This window comes from Fundulus heteroclitus, unplaced genomic scaffold (genome assembly GCF_011125445.2).
Source record: "Fundulus heteroclitus isolate FHET01 unplaced genomic scaffold, MU-UCD_Fhet_4.1 scaffold_280, whole genome shotgun sequence".
Classification (NCBI taxonomy): Eukaryota; Metazoa; Chordata; class Actinopteri; order Cyprinodontiformes; family Fundulidae; genus Fundulus; species Fundulus heteroclitus.
Genome location: NW_023396690.1, coordinates 169,010 through 185,064, shown reverse-complemented (window position 1 = coordinate 185,064; position 16,055 = coordinate 169,010). Strand labels below are relative to the sequence as shown.

General features: G+C 37.4%; 1 protein-coding gene across 1 annotated transcript; it reads left to right on the top strand.

The window, feature by feature from the left end:
- Positions 1–2,511: 2,511 nt before the first annotated feature.
- On the top strand, positions 2,512–8,001 carry LOC118559420 (taste receptor type 1 member 1-like). Its single transcript, XM_036130136.1, has 4 exons — positions 2,512–2,690; positions 3,027–3,324; positions 3,446–4,171; positions 7,740–8,001. The coding sequence occupies exons 1-4, from the start codon at positions 2,512–2,514 to the stop codon at positions 7,965–7,967; spliced, it is 1,431 nt and encodes a 476-aa protein (XP_035986029.1). The 3' UTR covers positions 7,968–8,001.
- The last annotated feature ends 8,054 nt before the right edge of the window (positions 8,002–16,055 follow it).

Genomic DNA, 16,055 nt, shown 5'->3' with positions numbered 1-16,055 from the left:
GGGACGTGGGTTACAATATTACATCTACCATTTATACTTTGTTTAAGGGTTTCAAGACATGGACTTAGTTTAGCCTAGTTTTTGGTTTGATCTATTTATGATTAAAACAGAGGGAAATTGTTAAGAACCTGAGCTTGCAAGAGGAGCTATAAAGTTGATAAAAGAAATGTCTTGGTAAAACTTACTTCAGACAGACTTCGACCGCGCGGTGAAATCATCTTGATTGGTAATGTAAACTCTGTCTCCATCTCCATATTTAATTTCTATGAATTAAATATGCATATTAAACTGTTCTTCCTCTTGATTAATGTTTTCTAACTTGCGGCCAAATCTGGAACCGGGATGAGATGGGTTTTCAATAGACATGTAACAGCAGGCCGGTAAACCCAATCTTTAGTTGTCACCTATCAAAGTGCTGCTACATAAAATTCTGTCAATGATGTGATTAAATGGCTTCATGGCTTTCCTGTGGCTATAAGAATTGAGTCTCATATTCAGCTGACCATTAAAAACAGCATTTTATTAAGCTGTTTGTATGTTTGTTTATATATTTATATAAAAAAGGCCTTTTCTCATTAGTCTCAAATTGATTAGGAATCAGTCTGAAGGACTAACACTTCTTTTTTACCTAATCAATTAATCTCCATCTTGATATATTGGAACTAGCCACTTATTCCAATGAACCTATCAGTAATCAGACTAGCACATCCCAGTGATCTCTTAAAATGAGTTAGGAAATTATGATGGACACAACACTAAGGTGAGTAGATGGTAAGGTTGTCAAATTAATCTATATTTAGATATAGGGGTACCAAAAACAGGAAATCTTTAGATACTAATTTACATCAAAATCAACACAAACTAGGCTTTTTTCATCTTGTCAAGCTGAAATTCACACAGTTAATGCCGCAAACAGTCAGCCACTCAGCCTGTAGGTTTGATTTAATGCAGAAAAGTGTGCATCAGCAGTCAGCTCCACTGGATACTCCACTGGAATGGTAAAGCGGCAAAATCCCCTTCCACCCCCCCCCCCCCCCCCACCCCCCCGGCCCTCTTCTGTTCAGTAGTAACAAATAGTGGTTACTTTTAGCAAAAGGAAAAAAAGAATAATAATGATAATAATATTCTCTCTCTCCCTCTTTGCCCCCCTCTCTTTATATATATTATATATATATATATATATATATATATATATATATATATATATATATATATATATATATATATTTATATATATATATATATATATATGTATATATATTGATTGATTAATTGATTGATTGATTGATTGATTGATTGATTGATTGATTGATTGATAAATAATGTGGCAAATTTAGAATTTCACTGGACTGTCTGAAATAAATAAAAATAATACATTCATACATTCATTATGGACATTATGGATGTACCAAGACTCACATTGAGCAGAAACAAATCAGAACTAGCAGCAATGTATCCTGCTGTCCGTAGGTGGTCAGCATATGATGCAAAATTGCTAGGAACACAGAAAATGAACAGGGCTGCTGCTGAATACAATTGTACAGACTAGATTCTTGTCTGTACTGTAAAAAATATATATTATATGGACCACATCCATGATCACACTGTACAAAATGTTCTTTTTAGACAGGAAAAAGACTATAATTATTGCTTATTTTTATGAGAAATAACATTTTAGGTATATGAGCAGCAAATTGACAGGAGAAGCCCAGCTTCTCCTCAGGTGATTGCAAAACATTATGAACTGAGATGAGCCCTGATATCTGTAGTATATATATTTTAACCTCATATACAAGTTTAGGATATTGCCAATGGAGTGATGTTGATCCAAAGTCTCCACCTTGGACCATCCCCGAATCCATGAAGCACCAGTTCCTTATGGCTCCCCCTGCAGGTAATGAGTGTAATACTGTATATGGGGATACCGTGTTAGCTACATGTTCCAAGAGCACAATACAGTACAATACAGTACATGTAGCCTTTTATTAGGGCCTGGCTGGACACAATGGATATTCAGTTTAAGCATTGGGAGTTTTCTCTTCCTTAAAACTGGTTTTGGGTAAGATGTCTAGGTATCTTGTACAACTGATTATTCTAACAGGTTATGATGTAGGCTTATTTTTTGTGGCTACACTTTTGTCAAGAAATGAAAAAATAATTTCCCAACCATGTAAGCATTAGAACAAAATCTGTCCCGCATTTCATACTGTTTATTTGTTTTGTTAAAAAATGCAGTGGCTCTGCTCAGAAGACTCATTCATGATTGCATCACACCTGCTCACAGACAATGGGTTGTTTCTTGGGCAAGTACTTGGACGCAGCAGAAATTTTGCATGCTTATTTGAAAGTTATCAAAATGTGACAGCTATGTACGTATTTATGACAGCTTGCTTATCTCCAGTTTATGTAAACTATTGTGGGAGTTCATCTCTTCACGGGTCAAGTAAAACCTTTAGTGCAAATTACGGCACAAAGTAGTTTACAATACATTGGCAAACAAAAACTGTGACAATGAACGGGATTCTAGCTCAAGTGTGTTTGCTGGGATATCTGCTGCAGGCCCTGACTGAACCCGTCCCAGCATCAGAGTTTGTTTTGGACGGAGATTTTTTTCTTGGTGGACTTTTTGACATTCATCAAGTCAGTGACGGTCTTTCTCAGGACAGACCAGAGGCTTTCGCTTGCTCAAGGTGGGTTATTTGGCATTAATTTATATATTTTCAAGATCAAACAAATGAAAAATAACATGCGTTATTTGATCAACTTAGTAGCTTTAGCGTTACAGGAAACTACTCGAATTTAGTTCAACACAATTGTTGCATTTTCTTTAAACTATTCTTAAAAAAATCCCATAACTATAAGAGCACTGATGGGATTTAATTTCCAACCTTACAGTTTGTGGAACCAAATGTTTGACCAAGCAATCTTTTCAGGTGCATTTATAGTGTTTACATACTGGGTGCAGACACTATTGGAACCTGATTTTGAATAACCTACTGAAATCTTGTCCTTTTTTCTGTCCACAGTCAGCCTTTTATTCTATCAAGTTATCGGAGATTTCAGATGATGAGGTTCTCTATAGAGGAAATCAATAACTCTACTAACTTGCTGCCAAATGTAACTTTAGGCTATAAAATATTTGACCACTGCTCAGACAGACAAAATTTTCCAGATGTTTTCAATCTCATCTCTGTGAATGGTTTCATCAAACCCTGGAATGAATCCCCCAAGAATACCTCAAGAATGATCGCAGTGGTTGGCACTTATACAAGCACGGCAACGCTGAGTTTTGCCCCGCTCTTGATGAAGGATCTCATTCCCCTGGTAAATATTTCTACTGAATTGTCTTAATGTTATTTAATACATTTGATGTATTAACAAACGTTTTAAGCATTTTTAAGTAAGTAAAGTTATAGAAAATCCAATGTCAATTTTTCATTAACAGGTCAGCTATGGTGCTGCTAGTTCTGTCTTTTCAAAGAGGTATCACTTTCCATCTTTTTTAAGAACAATACATCCAAACAAAGATGTTATAAAAGTTATTCTGATGATTCTGAAAGAATTTGACTGGCGCTGGGTCTCCTTCCTACACATTGACGACGAATACGGCAGAGATGGCCTGGACTTATTTATCAAGAGCATTGCTGATACTGAAATCTGTCTGGCATACAGAAACAGCCTTGATACTTACACAAATTACACAAAAATTTTCCAACTAATGAACTCTCTTAGGGTCAATGTCACAATTGTTTTTGCACCAGAATGGACTGCTGAAGCTCTCATTAAGGCCGCCATAAAGCACAACATCATCAACAAAGTGTGGATAGCTGTGGATGCCTGGTCCTTACACAGAAAACTTCCCAAAGAAAATGGAATAAGAAAAATCGGAACCGTAGTTGGAATTGCTGAGCCAGTAATCCCAATTCCAGGTTTCAATGATTTCATCTATTCTTTGGAAGCCCGGTATCAGCAGGAAGATGCAAACAAAGGAAAGGTCTGTAATCAGATCTGCAACTGCACCAATGTGACAGCCCAAGATATCATCAATGCAGATCCATCTTTCTCCTTTTCTGTTTACGCTGCTGTGTATGCCATCGGCCATGCGTTACATGCTGTGTTGCAATGTGGAGTGGACACCTGTAACATCAGCGTACCGGTACACCCGCACATGGTGAGTTTACGATCCCTTACAAACCTCATTTAATTTATGCATGCTTCCAGTCTCTGACATATTTTTTAAATGTAGAAAATGTGAACTAAATTACAAGTGTTGTTTTTACATAATTTATTTTAACATTTAATTATGCTTAGAATAAATTGTATTTTGCAGCACAAATGATAGATTTCCTGAGTTCAGTTTTAGCAAAGCTGCTGAAGTTGGTGATGCTCCTAATCTCCTTAGAAACTGATTCATTATATTTATTAGATGCTTTTGAAGATGTCTGTAAAAGCTAAACTGAATCTTTTTAGACTCATCAAGATCTTTCTAAGACATAATTTATTGTGTTTGGCTATTGATTCACTGATGGGGGGGGGGGGGGGGGGGGGTACAGATTTTTGTGTGTATGTGGACAGATATTTCATCCCTTGCTAAAATATCTAAATTATAAAGCGAGAGAAGGTCTGTTAATTGCTTTTCCACAATAACCTGGAAAAAGGGTGATGTTGGGGGAAAACCAAGCCCAAATAAGTGACTTCACATTAAGAAACAAGCCCAAAAATGTGTAATACGCTTCTCACAAAATTTATAAGCAGTTTTAGAATCAAACAAGCCCATGTCTCTAGAGAGATGCTTGTCTCATATCCAATCAGCAACAAACTTCTTGGTTGAATGAAAATATTTTTAATATAAATCTGCAAGGCATAGGAATAAGTTTTGACTTAAGGGTATATCTCATAAATTGTAAATACAATGTGTGTCTTCTTCTGGCAACAGTACACTTTGGAACTATTTAATCAAAGGTGACCCACTGTACTAACAACAGAAAGTTTGAAATAGATAATAATCTTTTACAGATTTTTTCATTTTTTTTTTTATCAAAATGGACCATGGTCTCACATTCACTGTTTAGTTTACATGGAAGTTGTAATTTATGAGAATAAGTTTGTCTCTGGATTCACCAAACTGAGCAGACCACTTTAACTTTGACTTCTGTTAAAAAATGTTTACCATAGGTGTTCAGAGTCTTCTTAATTTTTCATATTTTTTAATCTGTCTTTCTTTTGTTAGTATGAGCATACATTCCTTTACCAGTGCAGAGACTGCCTTATAGTGTTCAAAAACAAACCAAAGCTGTTGACTCCTTGACGCAAACAATGAGAACTCAATCTCTGTTACTAGCCACTCATGTGTTTTTGCTGTGTTTCACACAGATGCATACACAACCTTTTCATATTCTTCTTAACAGAGTGAGACAGACAACAGCAACAAGAGGAAGGGAGCAGCAGTGTATGTGCGTGTTGCTTATTTGATATGCAAATATTGCATGATATCACCTGGGATTCATATGATCCCTTCGCATGAGTGCCCAGTACACAGGGGTTGAAGGAGGACTGTAGGATACCCTTCATTTGAAGTGTGTTGCTGATAACTCAAAAAGGCAAAATAGATAGATTTATCACACAGTAGTGTCTGGATGCACTTTTCTAATGATAGAAATGGTAAAGCAAAGTACTGTATTTGCCAGGAAAGTTCAGAACTAACACAAAAGACTCACTTATTGTACCCTGAGGGTAGAACTAGACTGGCTATGAATGAAATAACCATTAATTACACCCATATCAAGTTCAGTACTAGAGTTGTTAATTTTTGGACCAATAGAGGAATGATCAAAAGTTAGCACACAGCCTCAGTTGTTTCAGCTAGAACCCACTCATCAGGACTGTAATCTGGGTGTATTGATGGACTCAGACTTGAACCTCCAAAAGCACCCCCAAAAAAGTAAAAAACAAAGCAACTGGACTTGTTTTCCGTAGTTGAAGACGTTTCGCTTCCTCTCCCGGAAGCTTTCGTGCAACAGCGACTCGAGGTACGCTGATCGGCCGCATATGAAGGATGTTTTCTTCAATACTGCCAAGGAGAAATGTGTGCGCTGGTACACCGGGGCGGTCGGCCTACACAACAGTTCAACCCGGAAAAAGTTACCAAATTCAAGTACATATGTAGCAAGCATTTTGTCGGAGGAAAGGGCCCAACCGAAGAACATCCTGACCCAATTCCAGCGACATCAAGTCAAGGTAAGAGTATTTTGGTGGCCGACATGTTAATAAAGTAGCGCCTGCTACCATGACAGCATATAGGCTATCATGGTAGCAGGCGCTAACATGATAGCCTGCTACCAGGATAGCTTACTCAAAAACATTTCAAATGAGACAAACATTAAACATATACCCATTCCTGGACGGTGATTGCAAACAACAACAAAAAAAAAACGGCGACGCTGCCATGATCGCCGCGCAGGAAAAAAAACAAAGCTTACCGTTCATCATCTCGGCCTGTTTTCCAGTCTTTTTCAAAAAGTCTGAAGTAATGATGAGTAACAAGCTTTATACCACTGCCCAACAAAGGCCTTGCAATGGCTTAGATAACATGCAAATTCAATCGAAACAGGTCCACCCCTTAGTAATGGGCGGTCGTTAAAGCCATTAAGCCAGCAGAATGGACCGAAACTGGTCCACTCCTCTGTAACGAGGATTGTTATTGGCTTGGCTTAAAGGAACAATGTTTTGATCCCCCATATGAGGGTGAGAGTTAAGGTGATGACTGGCCGAAATTAATTCTATAGCTGTGTTGTAAGTTTTTGAGAGTTGGAACCTAAGGCCTCCTCCTCTGTTTAAGGTTGGTTTTTCTCTCTTAACGTAGATGGCTTCCTTCACACCTCTTTCAAACCATCTGTCTTCTTTGTCCAAAATGTGAACATTTTGGTCCTCAAAAGAGTGTCCTTTGTCCTTAAGGTGTAAGTGGACAGCAGAGTGTTGACCCAAGGAGGTAGCGCTCCTGTGTTGAGCCATGCGTCTCCAAAAGCATCTAAAGAAATTTACAAAGTCAGCCTTCTATCACCTGAAGAACATTTCCAGAATGAAAGGACTGATGTCTCAGCAGGATCTCGAAAAACTAATCCATGCGTTTATTTTTAGTCTAATTGATTACTGCAATGGTGTTTTCACAGATCTGCCAAAAAAGTCGATCAGACAACTGCAGCTGATCCAGAACTCTGCTGCCCGTGTCCTTACTAAAACTAAGAAAGTAGAGCACATCACCCCAGTTCTAAAGTCCTTACACTGGCTCCCTGTATCTCAAAGAACAGACTTTAAAATCCTTCTGTTAGTCTATAAATCAATGAATGGCTTAGCACCTAAATACATCACAGACTTGTTATCAGTGTATCAACTATTCAAACCACTCATGTCTTCTGGCTCAAATCTACTCTGCTTACCCAGAACTAGAACCAAACACGGAGAAGAAGTATTTAGTTCTCATGCCTTTGAATGTTAATGTTCAACTCAAACTGTTGCAGTAAACTGAAACTTTATTAGATCAAGTTTGTAGCCCAACTTATCTTGACCTGCTGCTACTATTCCACTGCAATGTGCTTTCCTCTGTATGTACAAGTCTGTACAAAAAACTTGCCTTGCCTAATTTAAATTCATCCTATTTAGTCTACACATCTAATTTTCACTGAGAGCACATATAACTGTGTAAGTTTACAAAGTAATCAGATTTTGTTTTCCAACAACAGATTTTAACAGAGCTGAGGAGATCGAATTTTTCACTTCTAAACCAGAGGATTCAGTTTGATGAAAATGGGGACCCCAAGTATGGATCATATTCAATAGTTTTCTGGAACGAAAGTGGTGAGGCAGAGGAGGTTGGCTTTTACAGTTTCCCTCCATCATTCCAGTTCTTCATCAACAAGAGCAAAATCAAGTGGCATGAAAATGGGGAGGTAATTTTTATGTACTTATGAAAAATATTAAAATATAAATGTTTCCTGTTTCTGCATACGCAAAAATGAAATGTGAAAAATTAAAATTCAATATAAGGAGCACATTCTTAAAGGGGAAGTCCGGTCAACAAGGAAAAATCAGGGTATCATTAGCTATAACTAAAATTAATACGTTTGTGGTTATTTAATGAACTTATCTTTAATCAATAAGAAAATAAAAACATAAATTGTCGTCTGAATCACTGTGTATGGAAATAGTGCGCCGTGACAAACAGAGCGTTGAAACTTGCTCAACTGCGGGTCCGCCGAGTGACGTCAAAAAATGGGAGGTGACAGTACTATTCTTGACCAAGATGGATTCCTCCACATAAACATGATTAAATAAAAATTATTCATAATTAAAAAAACGTATAATTTTTTGCACAGTATGTAGTAGTTTTATATTTAAAGTACTTTCAGCAGTTTGAATTCTGATTTTGACCGGACTTCTCCTTTAAGAAAGAAGCAAACCAGTCAGCTTGTGATGGTCTAAATTTAAATCCTTGAAGCCCCCTACAGCTGTGTGTTAAAAACGTTAATATAATATAATCTTTTCTTGCAGCAGCATAGTCACACACTGAAATTTAGAGAGCAATCCGACCTTTGCACCGTACACATATATTCTTGTAGTAGGTACAGGTTTTTTTAAATGTACTTTTTTAATTTTGCTCTGATTGGTATATATGGGTAACTTTGAACAAGTAGCGATTTTGGATGTAATTTCCTAATTTATCAAGATCAATACTAATTTGGCTTACTTGAACAGCAAACTCTAATGTGTTTCCTACTTGCAGGTTTGCTGAAATAGATTTCTGTGTCGTGTCATAATTGTAAAACAGAACCAATAAAATTCATGGATCACAGATTGACATGATTTAGCCTAGAAAAAGTCTAAATTAGATTGTTTATTGTATAAGAGTTGTTAGGCGTGCCAATAAGTGAAGCACCAGTGATTTTCTTAAAAAACAAGTTTACTCAAATTGAAGACTAGAGTTTTTTTGTTTCTTGTTTTCTGTGTGATAGTAGACAACAACATATTAAATTACCATCAGGCTTTTTCAACATATTTACCAGGGGTGCCTGTAACTGTGGATGAAGCCATTGATATAATCTGCAGTGATATTTTTTTAAACACATTTTTAAGTTTATTATCTTGCATGTGTGTAATTTCTCCCATCTCACCTATGGAAATTTAACTAGCTTTTGCTTTTCTGCTTTATACCCCCGACTTACACAGGTGCCCGTGTCATTTTGTTCCCCTGAGTGTTCAGAAGGGTTTGCAAAAAAGCAAGAAGGAACTCACAAGTGCTGCTTCAATTGTACTATTTGTCAAACAGGAACTTATATTAATAGTACAGGTAAATAATTTTAAAATACATAAATGTGGAGATGCTTGCATTGGTCTGATCCACCCAGTTCTCTTTTGCATAAATAAGATTTATTTTACATGCCTGTGCCTGTTTAACACAGAAGCTGCTAAATCTGGAGTAAAATATAGTGATATTTTATATGTGTTTCAAAGACCAACATTTTAAGCAATTTTATTAGAGCATGGAAGGCTACACAGTTGCTCTGTTTTCATTTTACCTTAGCTTTGTCCATATGTTCTGTACAACAGCGAATCCTTACGACTGCATCGACTGTAAGGACACAGAGTGGTCTGAAGCAGGAAGTACTTCATGCAATCTGCGGCGGGAGGAGTACACAACTTTCTCACACGGTGGAGCTGTGGTGATCATCGTCGGAACTTTGATCTTTGTGTGCCTCACCGTAGCTGTATCTGTTCTCTTCGTACGCAATTACAAGTCACCTGTTGCAAAATCTGCTGGAGGGCCGATGTGCTTCCTAATTTTAGCATGCCTAAGTCTGTCGAGTATTAGTGTGTTCTTTAACTTTGGTAAGCCCACACCTGCTTCTTGTGTCTTGAGGTATTTCCCATTTTTGCTTTTCTTTACTATTTCCATTGCATGCTTTTTAGTACGCTCATTTCAAATTGTTTATGTTTTTAAAATAGCTTCCAAGTACCCCATCCTCCTCAACTGGTGGATGAAATACCACGGGCAATGGTTGGTCATCATAGTAATATTTGTCATTCAAGCAAGCTTACTCGTCCATGGATATTCCTCTGCACCCCCAAAGCCTGGCAATATTACACTTTCAGAGTCACAAACAGTCACACTTATTTGTGATCAAAATGTTCAAGCCATGTCTGGGTTTCTGATCCTATTTTCAGTCTTGTGTTTTCTTTGCTTTATTTTCTCCTACATGGGAAAAGATCTGCCAAAGAATTACAATGAGGCCAAATCGATAACATTCTGCCTCCTGCAGCTGGTCATTATCTGGATCATATACGCCACTACACACTTGCTTTACCATGCATATTACACCTCAGCTCTCAGTGCTCTAGCTGTACTTTGCAGTCTCTACTCGTTTCTTTTCTGGTATTTTCTGCCAAAATGTTACATTATTCTTTTTCAACCAGAGAAAAACACTCAGCAGTACTTCCTGAGTCTTATTCAGAATTACACAGAGACGTCTAGCTTTTAGCTCTCAGATTATGTATGCTTTGAGCTGGTTCAGGCCCCCAGCACTTTGAATTGTCTTGTTACTGAAAAGTGCTATATAAATAAACTTGCCTTAACAGAAAAAATTATTTCACGCTGTTTTTTGGGTGATGCAGAATACAATAGAGCTTCTATTCTTCTTTGAATGGCTTTTCCCTTTCAGGGGTCACCACAGTGAGTCATTTGTTTCCATTTGTCTTCTCTCAAAAATTAATTTCTTTCAACTACCATCAGCTAAAGGTCCCCTTCAAAGCCGGGCATACACTGTATGAGTTTTTGCCCTTTTTGGGCCGATTCTTCAGTCGTGCGAGAATTTTTTTGGATCGGGTCGAGTTTTAGCTTGATCGTGCGTGTAATATACAGCGGGTAACGAGGGGCGATTCGCCTGTCACGACCACCTTCCGATCAGGAATCGGTCGGTCGGTTGAAAATCAAACATGTTTGAAATTCAGTCGGCCCTCGTGAGCGATCGTGAGTGTGTCCCGCTGTTGAAGCGGAGTTACGACCGTCTACGAGCCGATTTCCCCTGACCTCGCGCACTGCGTACCGCAAACAATTAGATTCTTCTTCGTCTTCTCAAACGAAAACATAGGAGCGCAGAGAAGCATGGCTGCAGTACGTGTGACATGGAGTCAAACTATGGAGGAGCAACTGGTAGAATTTCCAAGGCAGCGCGTTTTGTTCTAGTAAGCCTCAGTGACGCTGAGTCTTACTCAGCGTCACTGATTTTTATTTGTTCGGCACTGCATTCTTGTATTTCCTGTAAATAGTTAACATAGTTAATGTGTGTGTAACAGCAGTGGGTTGGTGGATTGCCAGTCACGCTGAGTCAGAGTCATCGAGACAATTAACAGTGTGCCAGTGTGTTTGGATTACTCGTTTCAAGGTCATCATTTCATAGAGTTAAGACCTTTTGACTTGACAGGTTTTTCCTGGTGAATATTTATTCACCACTAAATGGCCGTAGTGAGGGTTTGAGGCTTAAATTAGGCTTTTTACAACAAATTTGCTGAAGAGCTCCAAGGCTTCAACAAAACCTCATCTTACCGACATTTCCATGTATTGTAGATATGAATTTAAGTTATGAGTATTGTTGATGTAAAAGGAGGCTATACATTCAATTTACTTTCTTTCATTGATTTGATTCTGTTCCAAACAACTTGTATGCCATTCTGTTTTTTTATTGCATTGTATAAAAATTGTTTATTGAAAATATATTCACTAGTAGCAGCAGGTAAATGCCGTTGCGTATGGTCCTTAATTTGAGGGAATTGGTCCTCGAGCATCCTTGAAAAGATCCTGAATTTGATGTTACCATGGTGTGGGAAGCCTGTGTAAGTCTGTTTACTGTGTCCGTGCATGCATGTATAAAGATGTGTGGTTTTATTTATGTAATTTCAGGTTCACATATACTGAGTTATAATGCAGGCATTTAAAAATAATAATTATTATTATTGTGAATTTTACTGTGAATTTTAAAATAACTCATTTGGGATAAACTTTATTGGGGAATTAGTCACATTTTTCCCCACCCAGTTTTGTACATTATTTTGAGTTTTCCTGATGTACATATTGTGTATGTTTTGTTACTTTGTCCTTATTGCTACCATCAGTTTATTAATCTGTATAAGGATATATTTTAATTCAATAGACAGAAGAAAATTAATAAACCATATGTTTAAGAAAGTGCTTTTTTAAAGTTTTTTTTTTTTTTTTTATTGTCTTGTAGTTGTACATTTATTAAAATAATTTTACACAAAAATATATAGGATGGATGCAGTGACCATAACCTAACAGTTTTAACCTAATGTTTTGAAAAATGGGAGGGAGCTGGAGCCCTGCAACAGACTGGTGACCTGTCCAGGGTGTACCCTGCCTCTCGCCCATTGAAATGCTGGAGATAGGCACCGGCACCCCTTGCGACCCCATGAGGGATAAAGCGAGTAAGAAAATGGATGGATGGATGGATAGGAGGAAGCCAGAGCACCCTGAAGAAAAATCATGCTGCAAGGGGTAAACATGCAAGCTGCATTTGATCCCAGGACCTTCCTGCAACACAGCTGTGCCACCAACTCCAACATGGTTCAGTCCCTCAATTCTGTTCAGACCAAATTAATTCAATTAACTTAATTCACTTTAATTCAATATATTGCTATAGTTCCAGTTTTCAACAAATGTCATCTCATAGCACTTTACAAAACAAACAGCTCCAATTAATAGTAAATCATATAAAATCCAATTTCATCCAGATTAACTTCCAATCAATTCAGTTAATTCCAATTTAATCCAAACACGTAAGATTTCCAGATTACCAGTTCACCAGTACATTAAAAACAATGCAAGTGGAATAGATTATGCCCGCTTGTAAAATAAATAAATAAAGTTATCTATCTAAAGAAACCAATTGTATGGAGTCATTGAAAGAGGGCTGAAAGAAGCCATCTTGGTCAAAAGAGAAAAGCCAACATTAAAGAGAGGGGGAGGGTTTTACTTCCAACTCCCCAGTGTTTACAGCTCGGACACATTTCAAAGAGATTACATCAGTAGTCTCATCAGGATTCAGGTGACCAAGTCCTCCACTCACACATAGCAATAGTGTCAAATGACCCAGGACAGTGACACAGATCATTGATATGCATCTGACTTGCAATGCACCTAGGTAGATGGGCCTCCATGTTGTTTAAGACAAAAGCGCTCCAACGACGAGCTACTCATTGCGAGCCGCTAGAATTGACAGACTCCTGGATGGGTGTCAAAAGGTTTTCAGAAAAGCTGAGCGAAAGTCCGGTTGCCTCCGATTTAAACCTGTTTGCTGCTGCGATGACCGAAATTGTACAGGCAGTTGGCAAAGTAAGATGGTGCCAAATCGTTAAATGATTAAGGAACCAAAAGTAAAATCTTACAAGTAATTCTGAAAGAAACTGAGAGCCTATGTAGGAAAGGTAAAATAGGGGTGATGTGCTCATGTCCTTCCTTCACATTTAGCAAGTGTGCAGCAGCATTTTGGATAAACTAAAGAAAATAGAAAAAGGCCTGACTAATCCCATTACAGGAGTTACATTATTCCAGTCTAGTGGTATTTAAAGCAACTACGGGACAATGAGGAGTAGCAACCATCTTTCAGTCTGATTTATTAATTAGTCCCAGACCAATTAATAACAAAAATTCTTTTGACCATTTAACCCTCAGTATCCCTCATCCAAACTGCAGAACAATAAAACCTTTTCTCTTTGTTGTTTTGTGTCGTCCACCAGGCTCTTAATCTCAGTTTTTAGATCAGTTCTCGCTTCTTATCTGAATTGGTGCTAAACACTGACAAGGTTATCATAGTGGGGGATTTTAACACTCACGTTGACACTCAATGTGATAACATTAATGTAGCCTTTAAAACTATCCTAGATTAAATTGGTTTTAGTATTTTACTTTTTTTTTTTGAAGATTTTTCACAGCTCTAGTGGCTTGCTTTTTATTCCTGCTTTCCTATTTTGGACCTTGTGCTGACATATGGCATTGATTGTGAAGAATCAAAGTATTTTTTCACAAACCTTAGACTTAGACTTAGACTTAGACTTTCTTTATTGTCATTTTGTATACACAGAGTGCATACAGAACGAAATTTCGTTTTCACACAGCTCAGAAATATTGCAGTAACTCTACAGGATACCTGTCCTATTTAACAATTTTTTATAACCTTTGAGTTCAATTTAACTGAGTTCTCCACCCCCAAAACAAGGTTTCATAATAGTAGATCTTTGTCAGACAATGCTTTATCAAACTTTAGAGTCTCTCCCCATTTTAATATCCTCATTATCACAGAAATGCCCAGCAGATGCCAATAATGTTGTTTCTTCCCATTCACAAATTGATGCTTTTGTTAATGGTGTCACTTCCTCGTTGCGTTTTGCATTAGACAGCATAGCCCCCTTGATATATCCATCCATTCCCTTAGCTCTCATCAGTAATGACTTTATGGGATTCTTCATAAATAAAATTGATTCTATTAAAAATAAAATAATTTACATTCTCCCAAACATGATTTCCTCGTCCTCAGTAAGTGAGCCATCGTTGAAGAAATCTTTAAAACCTGATCGGTGTTTGAACTGTTTAGACGCAGTTGAGCTTTCTGAGCTATCTAAAATTTTAGCTTCATCTAAACCTTCAACTTGTATGTTAGACCCAATTCCAACCAAGTTATTTAAAGAGGTGTTCCCTTTGATTGATGCCCCTATTTTAGACATGATTAATCCATCATTATTGAATGGATATGCACCACAGCTTTTAAAGTAGCTGTTATTAAACCTTTATTTGAGAAACCATCTCTTGATCAAGATGAGTTAGTAAATTACAGACCTGTAACTAATCTTCTTTTCCTATCTAAAATTCAATTATACCTAAACTAAGTAATGCTATAACCTTATTTTATCATGATAATACGTTTTTTGGTCTTTTTTTTTATAAGCATATTACGTGGCCATATACTTTTAAAAGAATTTGAGGCTTATTGTTGTTTTCAGAGACAATATTAGATGTACAAACCCTTCTCTGTCAGCATGCTGACAGGCACATCTTTGCACACAGGTGCTGTCATTAAGCCACGGTTCATTGGCCAAACCAAAAGTTAAAACCGAGTGCAGGGTGTGTCCCTTATCATGTGTGGGGACACTTTATTGCCCACTGAAGAGGATGTAGCTTTTTACCATGAACCAAAACGTTCTGCTTGAATGAATCAATCATTTGTGTGAATTTGCTTGTAACCTCATGCAGCTGCAAGTTTACGTCATCTACAGCTCATCCCTATCGTAAAACCATTCACCCTTCCGTCTATCTAGCCATGGCGGTTACATGCATTAATATTTGTTTTCTTTAAGATGACTGTATGTGCTCATTCCAGGTTTTTACAAAGGCTTCTGTGAGCAATCTTTGGTTCTTGGACAACTCTGGATGATTTTATTATGACTCCCCGATCAGAAATCAACATGGAACACAAGGAATTTAACCCTTGTTTTCGGGTGTAATTGGGTTATTTCTTCTTCGAGATTAGGGCTTCAGCTGAGTTCACTGAAACAATCATAAATGCTTGAACACATCTGTAAATACATCTGTAACTAATGGTACTTATCAGTATGCTTATTTTTTTTTACTCATCATGAGATCCTTCCTGTGCAAGATCTTGTAATGAGAATCCCTTTCTAGACCATTAATTAAGACACAACCAGATGATAATAATGTGCCCCTGTAGGGGGCTTCGTTCATTTGTAATTCAGGATTTTTGAATGAGTAAGTATTGTGTTATCTTAATCATGATGTGTCAGAGACAAATTTCAGTTTTTATTCCAGAACCGGAAATAAACATATTTTATCTGATCTATGAACTGCCAATGCCAAACAGCTTATTCTGTTGTTGATTGTTAATTTGATTGCAAGCTTATTAGCAGCATATGTGAGCATAAATCCTTTATAACTAAACAGTTAGTTTCTGCTCAATGCAGAGCGTTTTGCTGCCAAG

What these genes read in the sequence shown, in the direction of transcription:
- LOC118559420 (XM_036130136.1), top strand. Translation starts at nt 2,512, where the DNA reads ATGAACGGGATTCTAGCTCAAGTGTGTTTGCTGGGATATCTGCTGCAG. An exon ending in GAGGCTTTCGCTTGCTCAAG is followed by an intron (nt 2,691 to 3,026) that starts GTGGGTTATTTG and finishes TTCTGTCCACAG; the next exon opens with TCAGCCTTTTATTCTATCAA. An exon ending in TGAAGGATCTCATTCCCCTG is followed by an intron (nt 3,325 to 3,445) that starts GTAAATATTTCT and finishes TTTCATTAACAG; the next exon opens with GTCAGCTATGGTGCTGCTAG.